General features: G+C 37.6%; 1 protein-coding gene across 1 annotated transcript; it reads left to right on the top strand.

Moving 5' to 3' along the window:
• Positions 1 to 8,700: 8,700 nt before the first annotated feature.
• On the top strand, positions 8,701 to 14,814 carry LOC109615004. Its single transcript, XM_029118992.1, has 14 exons — positions 8,701 to 8,853; positions 9,590 to 9,669; positions 9,906 to 9,983; positions 10,389 to 10,461; positions 10,891 to 10,981; positions 11,064 to 11,152; positions 11,287 to 11,414; positions 11,518 to 11,569; positions 12,236 to 12,333; positions 12,695 to 12,834; positions 13,550 to 13,615; positions 13,839 to 13,885; positions 14,027 to 14,175; positions 14,280 to 14,814. Exons 2-14 carry the CDS (start codon positions 9,609 to 9,611, stop codon positions 14,561 to 14,563), a joined length of 1,356 nt encoding a protein of 451 aa, XP_028974825.1. The 5' UTR covers positions 8,701 to 8,853; positions 9,590 to 9,608; the 3' UTR covers positions 14,564 to 14,814.
• The last annotated feature ends 74 nt before the right edge of the window (positions 14,815 to 14,888 follow it).

Here is a 14,888-nt window from a genome sequence, read left to right as displayed (position 1 = left end):
TACTCATCATCAGTTGAGTTTGCTCATGTTGAAGTATCACTCTCAAAGAGTAGTTCATTAACAATTCTCAGTTCACCATCTAACCAGATCTCTGTTGATACAGTATCTCACAAAAGTGAGTACACCCCTCACATTTTTGTAAATATCTGATTATATCTTTTCATGTGACAACACTGAAGAAATGACACTTTGCTACAATGTAAAGTAGTGAGTGTACAGCTTGTATAACAGTGTAAATTTGGTGTCCCCTCAAAATAACTCAAAACACAGCCATTGAGGTCTAAACCGCTGGCAACAAAGGTGAGTACACCCCTAAGTGAAAATGTCCCAATTAGCCATTTTCCCTATCGGTGTCATGTGACTCATTAGTGTTACAAGGTCTCAGGTGTGAATGGGGAGCAGGTGTGTTCAATTTTGGGTCATCGCTCTCATTCTCCCTCATACTGGTCACTGCAAGTTAAAAAGTTCAAAGTGTAATTTCTTCAGTGTTGTCACATGAAAAGATATAATCAAATATTTACAAAAATGTGAGGGGTGTACTCACCTTTGTGAAATACTGCACATAATTACATCTGATTTTTGTCTCAGAACTACAATCAAATTCATTTTTATTCAACACAAATTATTAAACACCTTATTAACAATCCAATCATTTCATACTATCTTGTAGCTCAAATAACATAACTGTTATTTAACCTAATTTCTCTACGAGATGAAACCCAGTGTGAATTTCTCCTAGCCTCTTCCTATTTATACTAGCACATCAAAGACCTTATGTCCTATCTCCCCAGAGCTTGTCCTGAACACAGTGCGTGAGGCTCTTGATTAGAAGTGAGTGACCCAAACTTGATCTATGAACATGTTACACTTTTACACAGGGAAATAGAGAATCCAGATACAATTCCTATCTTTTTGTACTTTTCAACTCTCATCTGTACTAGATAAACTCTCAAAGTAATAATTAAAATGTTCTCTTAAAAATCTCTACTTTAAAGAAAGTCTCAACCCAGTGTGTCAATTTGGCTTTCAACCTATTTAATGTTTGAGAGCTACAGTAACTGAAAAACCAGAATAATGAACACAAAGTATTCAGTTTCTTTTCTAAAGAGTTCAAATGAGTCTAACACCCAATTCACACAACCCCCCACACTGGTGTTTGTGTGAGTGAGTAGTGCACTCCAGGGGTGGGTTTTTGGGGTCTTTACAATTTAGACAAAAAATTCTAAAATAGAACTTGATGCAGAATTACTTTCTCAGTTTCAATTAAAACATAGCAAAACTTAGTAAACATTAACATGATTACTTCTAATCAAATATAAAACAAACAAACTGAACAGTCACATTCTCATAGTCACTATTCATCCCAAGAAATTTGTTTTTACTTTGCTAAGCCAAATCAAAACGGTAAGATGTGTTCTATTCAACCATGACCATGTTAGACTCAAACAATCTCTACAAATACTGTGAATGGACACTAGGGGCCATAGCAGATGCCAATTTTCTGTTATAACTATGCACCAATTTGACATTTTAGTTCAGCTCTTTTTCATCATAATTAATTATATCATACATTCCTTCCTGCATTCACATCATAAAGTCACAAAATGACTCATGAGAGAAAGCAGTATCACAGGACGGACATGACAAAAGGAAAATTGTTAGTAGGGACTAAATGTAACATTCATTCAATACGGAACTGCATACTGTATATTCAACAAAAACAAAGTGAAAATGTGAAAAACACAACATCCACAAACAAAAACAACAAATGTGCCACACCGTCGCTTGGGTGAAGGGATTATAAACCATAAAAACTATCGACAAATTTGTCTTACGTAGCTAAACAGCTCTTAATTTAGCATATCCACAGTACCAAATGTCTGCATTTTAACAGGCAGTGGCCAAGCTACTTCATGACAATACAAATATAATGTATTGATTAACCTCTCAAAGGTTAGGGTATTTCACCAACTTTGATTCTTTTTTATTCCAAATAGTGGCGGTCAGCCAAAACCAAAATCACAACTTTCATGCAATTTCTTTTTTTACCACGTCTGTGGTTCTATCGACATCAAGATTGTCCTAATATCAACAATGTGGGATGACTTTAGGTCTCTACCCTTACTACAAGTTGGTCTCAAAATCATAAATTTCAACCTTAAAGCTATTGAGAGGTCAATCTATATAGCTGTCACTTAAAGTTTGATTATCCCAAAACTGAATATACTCATGTTGAGGAAATTACCACAGGTGAGACCAGTCTGAAAACTTGAATTTAACCCTTAGTAATACGTTACTTTGATGTAATGGGAAAGGTTGGTAGTGGCCATCCCAGAGAGTCTGCCCCCCTTCCTGGAGCCCAGGACTTTTCCCGCTTCTGGTAAGCCATAAATAAAGGCGAAACAGATTATTTAAAATGTTCGTGAAACGTAAGATTCCACACAATAAAATCTGACATGGTCCTCAAACTACCTGAAGTAAAGATGTCATGCTTTCAATTTAGCCAGTATCCTACGTTAACTGAAGGTTCAGAGTTATTGTCCTACCCTTCTAATATTGTCACGGTTTGTAAAAATGTGCTTGTCCTATCAACACAGTAACAGTAGGGTGGAAAGCATGAAAAACAATTCTCAAGAAAGGCGATGTTAACAGAAAACAGATGCATGATGTCACTAAAATCAAGGTACATGCCAAGCCCCGGACTGGAAACGCGGCATCAGTGAGTAATCCCAAGGACACTCAATCTATACCTCTAAACACATCAACACAACAATCTACCCCATTTGGCCATTTATCAGTTAATCATTTTATAATTTAAACTCCATTAACGAGGATCAGGCTTTGGATTTAAAATACAAATATTATCCCAGTTATCATTGTAAACACAAACAAAGAGAAACTACAAGAGAGGAGAGGCACAGAATCCATGTTGCTTGAAGTCCAGTGTAAAGTTTCCACAGTCAGTGATGGTTTGGGGTGCCATGTCATCTGCTGGTGTTGGTCCACTGTGTTTTCTGAGGTCCAAGGTCAACGCAGCCGTCTACCAGGAAGTTTTAGAGCACTTCATGCTTCCTGCTGATGACCAATTTTATGGAGATGCAGATTTCATTTTCCAACAGGACTTGGCACCTGCACACAGTGCCAAAGCTACCAGTACCTTGTTTAAGGACTATGGTATCCCTGTCCTTAATTGGCCAGCAAACTCGCCTGACCTTAACCCTATAGAAAATCTATGGGGTATTGTGAAGAGGAAGATGCGATACGCCAGACCCAACAATGCAGAAGAGCTGAAGGCCACTATCAGAGAAACCTGGGCTCTCATAACACCTGAACAGTGCCACAGACTGATCGACTCCATGCCACGCCGCATTGCTGCAGTAAATCAGGCAAAAAGAGCCACAACTAAGTATTGAGTGCTGTAAATGCTCATACTTTTCAGTTGGCCAACATTTCTAAAAATCATTTTTTTGTATTGGGCATAAGTAATATTAAAATTTTCTGAGATACTGAATTTGGGATTTTCATTAGTTGTCAGTTATAATCATCACAATTAAAAGAATTTGAAATATATCAGTCTGTGTGTAATGAATGAATATAATATACAAGTTTCACTTTTTGAATGGAATTACTGAAATAAATCAACTTTTTGATGATATTCAAATTATATGACCAGAACCTCCCAGATAGCAATGAGTCGGCGGACCGGAGGCGGTCCTCCAGAGACAGTAGAAGCGTCAGAATGTCTTAATCGCAAACACGTTTGCCGGCTCAGCGCCAGCGGCAGCCGCCTTCCTACCGCCTGTGTTCTGCGGCCGGCCTGTGGGCCAACCGCCGTTCCACCGCTGTTATACAGAAGGCGGACCTTCCGCGGCAAACGCTATTTTCGAGCGATCTGCCGCTTTTATATATATATATAATATTTATAGCATGCAGTTTATCAAGAATAATGATTGATCAAACCAGACAAATTTCCATTTGGTGTTTTAATTCCACATTTCAAAGTACAGTAACTGCCATTCAAACAAGATAAATAACAGGCAGAAAAAAATATACATATAAATACACACTACAGAACATGCAGGTTTCCAATTTAATTTTGGTTAAAAAAAAAGCCATACAAGCAAATTATAACACAAACACAATAATTGTTAATAATATAAAGAGGTCAGCTCTGGGATGAAAATAATTACCAGTAAACATAAGTAATGAGGATATTTGGTACAAAGAATGTGCAGGATACCAAATAAATCGAGGTATAACATCACATTTTCAAGCCATTTCTAACAATAGGAAAAGTGGTAATAATTTAGAGTAAAGCTCTAGAGTAGAATAGACCATTATAATGGCATTGCTGACCTGGAGCACAAGATTTACACCGTGCTGCAATAAGATCTGTGTCTCTTGTATCTGTGATAAACAAAACTTGACATATATATTTATATAAAAATACAGAGGTAAAAACAGTAGTAGAATTGACCATTATAACTGCAATGCTGACCTGTGGCACAAGGATTTACAAGCTATATTTAACAACAGAATAACAGTTAAGCACACTGATGAAATGAAAGTAGAATTTTGGTACTAGTTAATGTGCAATATCAAGTAACAGGTATGAAATAGGATTTACAAACTATAATAGAATCGTTAAGACGGAATGAAATAAGCCAATACTAAAGTTAAAATACAAAAAAAACAGGGTGGATTTGGTGAGTGTAGTCTGACACTTCTAGCTTCTTGATGTTACTGACTGCAGGATAAAGAAAGTGTTCCAGTTCAGTAATGCTGGGGTGTCAGTAGTCAGCCTAGGTTTAAGGGATCGGCTGTGGGTCCTTCTCAGTTGTGCGGCGCCTTTTTCTGCCTTCACGGTCAGATGCTCCTTTCAGGTAACGCACCTACAGGGGTTCCCAGAATTAAAAGAATAAAGTAGTCAGTCCTGGTCCCCCAAATACTAAACTACGACATTTATATCTAGGTCTACTACATGTATAGGTATTAAACTAACAACCACAAGTGTTGGTTTGCAAGTTGTACCTGATTGCCCAGTGAGAGCAAACGTCTTCAACATTGTCCCTACTTGCTTCACCTGCTCTTGAAGTGAGCCGCTGTCATTCGAAGCTACAAAATCAAAGGCATATGGTAATTCTGAACCTACATTACACACAAAAAAGTAAAATTTAAGAGAGTGCACGTTCTCACCTGCTTGTGCATTGCATTCCCTCAGTGCTTGGTTCTTCTCCCTCAGAACTTGGTTTTCATTCTGGAGTCTCTACATAATTTCTACATAATTAAAAAAAAAACTACTAAAGGCAATATTTTCAATACTGTTGAAACACTGGACAATAAAACATAGGCCTAGAATATACCTTCATAGCTGAAAACTTTGTGCTGTACACGAGATGCCAGGGGCGTCCAAGGGCCAATAACAAAGCGATGACTTTCTCCTATTGATAATCATTGACGTAAACATATGTTTGAAGTAATTGCATACATTCAATGAATTGGACTTAAATGTAAAACTTAGTTTAGCGCAATGTATTACATACCTCCAGCGTTTTCACCCATGTGCTGCCAGGGTAAATTTGCTGCTGGTGGTGTAAAGCTTAGTACTTGACGAGCTGGGGGAACAAACATAACAGCTTTAATTTCACTGCAGAGATTGCATGTTCAGTAATGAAACAATAATTGAACTGTGCAAAGCTAATGATATGTACAACACACCTCGACACCTTTTATCCAGAAAGTCAAGTGCCCTAATGAAAAACAGATTATGGATAAAAGGATTCCTAATCTTAAATAGAAGCAATAGTTTCCAAGACAAAAAATGTCACAAATAACATCACTTACTTGTACTCAAACTCTTGGCTCTGTGAAGTGGGGTCTGGATTACTGGGGAGAAACCTGTTTCTGAAAAAGAGGGAACAGAAATTTGAAAATCTAACAGTGTACAGTTTAGTTACAGGATCACAAATTAAGCATCACAGCAATACATTACATACCAGCTCTGAAGTCTACCGATGGCTCAACATTTTCCTGGTTTTCTGGAATCGATGCAACTTCTGTAGCATGTAGTGATTCAAGTGAATGTCCTGTTTGTCCCTCTCAACTCTTTTCAATATTATTTTCCTTTTGGCCCAGTAACTAGACATTGTGACTAACAATGCATTTACCTTTAAAGCCAAAAGGATTGACCAATAGTAGGTCTCTTGGGTGAAGATAACCGGTTATGCTCTGGCCAAGGTATCTGCAAGAAAATGTGAACAAAACCGGATTGTTAACTTTAGGAATATACAGTAGCTATGCTGTGGGGGGGAAACATTATCAGCCAAATGTGGAACAGTGAAATTGTTAAAAATAAAATGTATTGTGTGTTGAGTGTTGTGATTCAAGTGAACACAGAATTTTCCTCTAACATAAAAAGTACAGCAGTTCAGAGAATTAGAAATCATAATCGCCTTAAATCCAGTACAGTAGCAACACAGCACAAAACTTGCTAGGCACAGTGTGTACTGTAACAAAGGCAAAACAGCATGTGCTAGCTAACACTTACTAGCCACTCTAGCTACTGGACTAGCAACATACTTGTTCAGGCAAACAAAATAATTTAAACAATATATATACATCGTTATTTTTGTAAGAAAACACAAAGTTACACTTAGTCTTTCTAGATGTAAAGCTTTTGCTACCTATTATAGTTCGTTAAAATTCTACATGTACTAGCAACATTGCGTAAACAATTAAGGCTACTTTAGCTAGTTAGGCAAGAACAAAGATGACTACACATTTTAAATATATAAACTAAAAACAATGTAAACATAATATTGCGTTACACAAAAAGGAAACATGTACTTACTTAAACGATGGTAGTCGATGACTTTGCTAGCTTGCAAACTGCAGGCTGTAACTCGCTATTGAGCGACGAACTGATGCAAATGTGTGTCCAAATCAACATGGCCAGTCGATTTTGAGAGTAGCCTTGTATTTAAAAGCATCTTGCCGCCGGACGACCGCGGTCCATTAGACCGAGGCAACCGCCAGAGAAAATGAAGCAATCGGACCGCCAGCTGATTCCCGGCGGCATCTCGCAAGAAATGGGAGTGACGTATTCGGCGGCAAATGTTTCTTCCCCGCCAGCAGGACGCACCTATAGCCTAGAAGCCGTGCGGATATTTTTTGCTAACTGGGCACAGTGGGTGTGCCTATTTGATTAACTGAATTCAGGAGAAAGGTAGTTGAACCCTGTGTTGGGTGCTGTGTGAACAGAAATTAGTGGGTAGATTAACAGCACTTAATATATGGATGTTGTTCCCTCTAGAGAATAAAACATTAATTGCTTGTAGACTAGTCTGATCTTTGTTTGTTGAAATTAAAATGCAGAGGTTATACATGGTTTACACTTGTTTTATTTAGAGGTTTAGCTAGCATTGCAAAGACATACCTACCATTTACAGTGGTCCATGCAATCACTTTCTTTCAACTTCATTTTGTGGTGGCATGAGTTACATTACATTTTTCTTTGGAGTTTTTTTTCCCTTCTGCAGCCATTTGATTAGTTTCAGATGTTTCCTTCTCAATTCGTTCGCTAAACCAGACTTTTTAACATGGTGCACACTCACCCCACCAGAATTTACACTTTAACATGGAAGTTGTTAGTGGGCTACATTTGGCCAATTGCCCAATGGTGTGCTCAGATCAGATCTAGAATCAGTGCAATCTTCAAAATACAAATGCAAACCACTTGGGAAATGGAAATACATAGTGATTTCGGATAAACGAGGCTTTTCATTCATTCGTTTCCCCACTATAATTCTTGTTTATATTTTGACCAGTGTACCTCCCTTTAACTGAATTAAATAATAGATATAAAAATGTCCAAAAACTAAAAAAAATATTGATAAAAACAGACAAGGTCAGCTTAACTATGACGTGGTGGAACTTTACAATTGAGATAAAAATCGTCCACGCACGCTGTGCATGCTCATTTTTCAGTGGTTTAACTTTACCACCCTTACCGTTGGCAAAAAATTACGGATATGCCAGTTACTCGATCGGGCAAAGTACGAGCTCCTACATGTAAAGATACGGGAGGTAGAGGGAGGAAGAGAGAACACGAAAACGTCAAAGTTAATGAAGTCGACAGCGCATCCACTGAGGAATATGGTAAGTACAGCATGCATATTAGGAACTTTATCATTCCTCCCCAGAAACTCCGTCCTTCCTCCTACTCAGTCATCACCCCTCCCCCGGTCAAACGTCACCCCTCCCTTGGTCAAGTATCCGCTCTCGCCTTATCAAACATCACCCCGATTAAGCTTTAATCCTCCCCTTGTCAATCGTCAGCCCTCCCTTTGTCAATCGTCAGCCCTCCCCTTGTCAATCGTCAGCCCTCCCCTTGTCAATCGTCAGTCCTCCCCTAGTCAATTGTCAGCCCTCCCCTTGTCAATCGTCAGTCCTCCCCTAGTCAATCGTCAGCCCTCCCCTAGTCAATCGTCAGTCCTCCCCTAGTCAATCGTCAGTCCTCCCCTAGTCAATCGTCAGCCCTCTCCTTGTCAATCGTCAGCCCTCCCCTTGTCAATCGTCAGCCCTCCCCTTGTCAATCGTCAGCCCTCCCCTTGTCAATCGTCAGTCCTCCCCTAGTCAATTGTCAGCCCTCCCCTTGTCAATCGTCAGTCCTCCCCTCGTCAATCGTCAGTCCTCCCCTCGTCAATCGTCAGTCCTCCTCCAGTCAAACATCAGCGATCCCCTTAGTAAAGTATCAGTCAAAAATTTACGATTTTTCCCAGCCAATGAAACGAGCACAAACACGGAACTATTATCACATGGACTCAATACAGAAGAGGTGCTAGCTGGTGTAAGGTAAGATCAATTCGAAAATTATGTTTTTGCACTTTCATAATCGCAAAATTATTGAAATACTTTTATATATTTGCTTAGCTAGATTCATTATTTTCAGTTTAGCCGTTCTGCTAAATAATGTTATCTTAAATCAACATTTTTACCGTTTATGGCTAGCTATTTGGCTGGCTAGCTAGCTGGCTAGCTAACCAAACGATTATAACAACGTTATCTTAAGTCCAATGTTTGGATTTGATGGCTGGCTTGCGGCTGCTGCCTGGCCGGTGCCTGCTAGGATTGTTAATATTAGCCTTAATTTCATGACTAGCCAGTGATCTAATATACTCAATTCACTACTTTATGAAACAAATTGATTGTACCTATACGCACACTCTTATTTGCATATTTCACCAATTGTTCACACCTAAAATGTCTATTTATATAGTGGGGAGAACAGGTATTTGATACACAGCCGATTTTGCAGGTTTTCCCACTTACAAAGCATGTAGAAGTCTGTAATTGTTATCATATGTACACTTCAACTGTGAGAGACGGAATCTAAAACAAAAAATCCAGAAAATCACATTGTATGATATTTAAATAAATCATTAGCATTTTAGTGCATGATATAAGTATTTGATACATCAGAAAAGCAGAACTTAATATTTGTTACAGAAACCGTTGATTGCAATTACAGAGAGCATACGTTTCCTGTAGTTCTTGACCAGGTTTGCACCAATTTTTTTGTTAACTGCAGGCAACTGATATAACACAAGATGGATGCATCAAGTGATAAAATCCAGAGATATGAAAACTTGAAGAAGGATTTTGAAAAAGGTCTGTAATTCCTTTTTATTTTATTTTTTACATTATGCTAACCCCCAATTTTGGCATGGAAAATCTTAACAGTATGTAAACTGTGTATGTGATGGGTAATTTCCAAAACCCAACTAATCACGTAGCCTATGTAATTATTCCAAAAACATTTTGCACAGTTTAAACTGAGAAACATCCGTAGTAAAAGAAAACTAACATTTATTGATTGACATTGCATTTTGTATATTGTGGAAAAGGACTTCTATCAAAACGAGGTTTTGACAGTAAGGTTATAGCCTTATTGGAAGAGAAAGACCAGGCAGAAGAATTAACTAGTAAGTCAAATGTTGTATTATCAATGCTGTTTATTGTACTCATGTAACTACTCTGCATGCTTAGCCAATATGTTTGGGACATTGAGACATACACTGCTGTTTAATTCACAGTACATTGTACTAGCATTGTAGTGCTAGTACGTGTTTTTTAAGGGTAGAACATTTCTGTTTAGAATTCTCTGTGCATTGTTTTTTAGTTTTAGTTGGGCAGGTCCTATTGTACGAATTAACATTCATAGTTCTATATCCTTTAATCTTGTGAATTCTCTTAAAATAACTGATATTGTTAGAATATTACAATGTAATTACATATGAAATCAGAATTATAATTAATGGTTATTTTCTAGCTAAATAGAAATAGACACTTTATCACTGTAAGCCTAACTAAAAGTGCCTGTCTTTTAGGAGATGATGTAATCAAGTTCCTTTTTGAAAAAGGATACACTCAAAAAGAAATGGCAGGGATTCTACATATAACGTGGGTACACTTTATTTCTTTACTCATTATGAATTGGGAATGATAGATTGAGGCCATTTAAAAGCTTTATGATAATAGACACACCCTTACAAATGTAGATATATGATAACAACATGCATATATATATATAGACCAAAAACATGTGCATATAAGAAATGAGGGAAAAAATATTTTTCTGGGTATGTAGAAGCATACAGATGCAGACTATTTTATTCTTGTAAAAGTGTATAATCTTTATGTGAAATAGAACCTGGATAGCAAGTGTGTGAATCATTTACATTACTTGATGTTGTCCTCTGCATTTCCTTTCCAGCAATCACATTCCAGATCCTAATTTATTTTTAATATCTACACTATACAAAAAATGGTGATGTGTATTTCGAAATAACTTCCAATAGGATTAGTAGTTAAACATTTTCTACATTGCAGGGATCGTCAGATACGGAAACATCTACAGAGATTAGAGTTAAGGAGACGGAGGGATGACCGCCCCTTTGAGGCAATTCTTGCAGCTGTGCAGGTACTATTTTTCTTATTGGCCTATTCAGTAATTTGCCTGTTTCTGTAGAATGTTGTTTCTAAAACTTAACATATTTTTCCAGAAAGAGCTTAAAAACTGGCCAGAAACAAAAGGCATTCGGGCAATGCACAGACGGGTGAGAGATGGAGTTGGAGTGAGGCCCTGTTACAGGTACTGTGTGCATAACTGTACAACATAACTAAAGATGTATTTCTTTATTAATTATTCAGTATAAACATAATACATTTTTAAACAAAATCACACTTGTGTTTTGGAATGCTAAAGTATGTGATGTGTATGTGCAGAGAGGATGTCCATGCTATAATGCGTGTATTGGATGCTTCTGGGTTAGAGAAGAGGCGGCCAGGGCGATGCCATATTCCAAGGAGGCAGTACAATGCCAAAGGACCAAACTATGTTTGGCACATCGATGGTAAATATCAGAACAAATGCACTCATCCAATGTGGCTGTCTTGTTCATGTAGCTGCAAATTGTCCATTTCACAATACATTTCTTTTTTCTTATGTAATTACAGGCAATGACAAGTTGAGGTTCTACGGGATATGGCTTCACCTTTGTATTGATGGGTTTGTTTAAATATACAGACATATATTTTAATAGGTCTGGATGACCTGTCTTTGACTCAGCACATTTTTATAAGTTCATATAAAAATAGTTGACTTCCAAGATTGGTTTATCTTGTCAATACATGTAATTATACTGTCGTTTATTTCTTCTCTGGACTTGAATGAAGCATGAAGTATTGAAAATGTGAAAGCTTTTAGATCTATAATGATGATTTACCAGAGACATATACATTTGTTTAGGAAAATGGCAGCAATGAATACTTGATAATCAGATTGAGCAGTTATCACAAAGTGCATCGCCACCACTTTATAAACAAGGGGTGTCAGACCAGTTCCACAGAGGGCCAAGTGTCTGCTGGTTTTTCCTATAAATTGGTTCCCAGTTCAGACCTAAACAACCAGGTGAGGGTAGAAACCTACAAATTAGTGACCTAATTAATCAATCTAGTACAAGGTGAGAGTGAAAACCTGCAGACACTTGGCCCTCCGCGGAACCGGTTTGACACCTGTGTTACGAACAATTACTATGCTTTTACAATTTACAGAATGCACTAATGCAGAATTAGCTGTAAAATGTATGGTTTTATGTTGCAACAACGATAAAATTACACCCATGACCCCAAATAACAATAAGTCATGTTTCTTTTCTGAATGTGAATTTCTCAGGTACTCAAGACGTGTGATTTGGTTACATGCAGGAACTTCAAACCGCAAACCTGAGTTTGTTGGGAAATATTTTCTGGATGCAACTATCAAAGAGCATGGTACCTACTGTATGATATAAAAATAGCTTCTACTGACATTATATTAGAAATATATATATATACATATATATTACAAGTTAAATTCTTTGGAAATTTTTGATACAATCACACTACGCCTCCAAATTATAAATATGAATTCTACATATGCAATACATAAGATTTATTTACTGTCATGCAGTCTAAGAGAAGACAGTCCTTCACATAAAAAAAGCACCAAGGAATTCAGAGAACTGAGTTCTGAATTCATCAAGCGTAATAATATTGCCTTGGCACTTTGATTACAACTATTAGCAGAACATTTTGAATGAGGAATCAAAAGAGTATATACATTATTGTGTTTGTAAACATTTTATTTGAAAAGGCTGTCCCAACCTTGTTCGATCTGACCGAGGAACTGAAAACTCTGTGGTGGCTGTTATTCAGATTGCTTTCCGTTCACGCGCAACGGACAGTCTGAGCGGTGACAAGAGCTTCAGGTATGGGAAGTCAGTACACAACCAGGTAGGTTATTAAACTAGCTGGATTCATGACACCTGTTATTGATGATTGAGATAGTATCAGTACTCCAGTACCGTACCCAGGCAGTCATGTCACAATTCCCAGTACGAATGATGTCTTGAGCTTTCAAGTTTACTAGCTCTGCAGTGTTATGCCATGCCATATGACTGTGTAATGTTTTTTCATATAGCTTTTAATTTTCAACACAAATATTACTGTCTAGTGTTGTTCATAGAGGGTTTTTCGATGATCCCTTTAAAGTTGAAAAGGGTTCTCAGTTGAAGCATCCAGGGTTCTAATAGGAAAGTTTGACTGATAATGGTTCTGAGAAGAACCATATACAGGTTGTTACAGGAATTATCCAAAATAGGTTTTCTATGTAGAAATCTCATTTGGTCCTACATATCATATTCTTTTATATTTAGGACTGCTAACCCTGCTAACCTCTCTGAGCCTGGTTTCTTCCTAAATTTCAGCCTTTTAGGGAGTTTTTCGTAGCCACTGAAATTCAACAGTTTTGTTCTTTGCACCTAGGGGTTTCAGGCTAGGTGTTTTGTAAAAGCACTTTGTGACAACTGCTGATGTAAAAAGTGCTTTATAAATGAATGTGATTGATTGATTTTGCAATTTTTAGAATTTTGAGAGAAAAACACTGTGGAAGACATGTAACTTTTTTCACTCTTACCTATTTTACTCTTTAATTTACTATTATCCCCAGCGTGCTGAAGCTTTCAACAGTGTGCTGAAAAGATCATGGATTTTTCACTGGCAAAGCTACTTTGAGGTACATAGTTCTGTGTCCCTTTAATCTTCTCTTACCTTTTTGTTATCCATATATGTCAGGGGGTGGACTATTAAGCACCATGTTATTGTCATGTTTACCTTTTTATTAGTCCAACATTTAGGTCACTGTTATGTACTTAGTGTATGTCTTCTTACATAATTTTCTCTTTGATAAATCTTGCTTATACCATTATTTGTATAATTGTATTGTTATTCCTTTGAAGTCCATGCAGGTTACTGATTTGTTGGACATATCTAATCCTATACACATGTGAGTACTTGTGCGGTTACAGAGAATCATTGCAGTCTGATCAGAAAGACAAGGGTCTCTATTCCAACATTTTTCACTCTAGTAATTAACCACCTTTAGGGTAAATGCTGTCTACGTCTGCTTAATGTATTTCATTTGTAGCCACTTGGTCCAATACTGCTACCTCACACTTGTTGAGAAGCAGCTTCAAACAGAACAGAACGAATGGAATGACCACATGATCCGGAAGCAAGTTGGAGCAGCTGGGCCTTTTGGAAAACCAAACATCATGTATTTCACACCTACCACTGGTAGCTAACATGCATTTTTAACTTATCCTCAAATGGTCAGAAGTGTTAAAATGTAAAATCTTTGGGGACTAATGTAATTTTCTCAATTGCGTCATTTCTCAAAGGAACACCGAATCTGCTTTGTCCAGTGGACAGAGACCTGACACACTATGCCGCAACACTGGTGTGTGAAGATGGAGCAGCACTGCTGGTTGCTAATGAAGCTTTCCGAACACTCTGCCACAGAGTTCTTGCTCGTTCTGCTCTCCACATTGACCACATGTGTGTAGAGCGGTCGATGGCTGCATATGTGTGCCTGAAGAACTTTTTCTTAGAAAAGTTGATTGATCTTTCAGTTGATCATCCTCAAAATTTTGAAGAGGCTTGCCTTTTTTATATTACCATTTAGGGTCCTTACAATGAATTAATATTAAGGACCTAGTAAGGTGTAGGCCAAACCATTGTCATCAGAACCTGACCTACTGTGTTTTTGGGTCATTTACCTGTTTTTTCACATCTTTTGCCAGCCTTTACCTGCGCAGTAGCCTGCCTCTATTCTTTGGATTTAGACCTATAGCCTGCCAGACTATTTTGCCTGGCTGCTGTTTTTGTCTTATTGCCTCAAATAAAACCCTTTTATGCTCTACGCATGCATCTATACCTGCCTGTGGGTCGTATTCCTTACACCTACACTCCTAATTCAATTTTGAATTGTTTACACAGCAGATACCCAT

The sequence above is a fragment of the Esox lucius genome, chromosome 16 (genome assembly GCF_011004845.1).
Source record: "Esox lucius isolate fEsoLuc1 chromosome 16, fEsoLuc1.pri, whole genome shotgun sequence".
In the NCBI taxonomy this organism is placed as follows: domain Eukaryota; kingdom Metazoa; phylum Chordata; class Actinopteri; order Esociformes; family Esocidae; genus Esox; species Esox lucius.
This window is presented reverse-complemented; position numbering and strand designations above follow the sequence as displayed.

Coding starts and splice junctions, on each gene's coding strand:
- LOC109615004 (XM_029118992.1), top strand. CDS start 9,609: ATGGATGCATCAAGTGATAAAATCCAGAGATATGAAAACTTGAAGAAG. Junction 10,982..11,063: donor CAATTCTTGCAGCTGTGCAG/GTACTATTTTTC, acceptor ATATTTTTCCAG/AAAGAGCTTAAAAACTGGCC. Junction 11,153..11,286: donor GGAGTGAGGCCCTGTTACAG/GTACTGTGTGCA, acceptor GTGTATGTGCAG/AGAGGATGTCCATGCTATAA.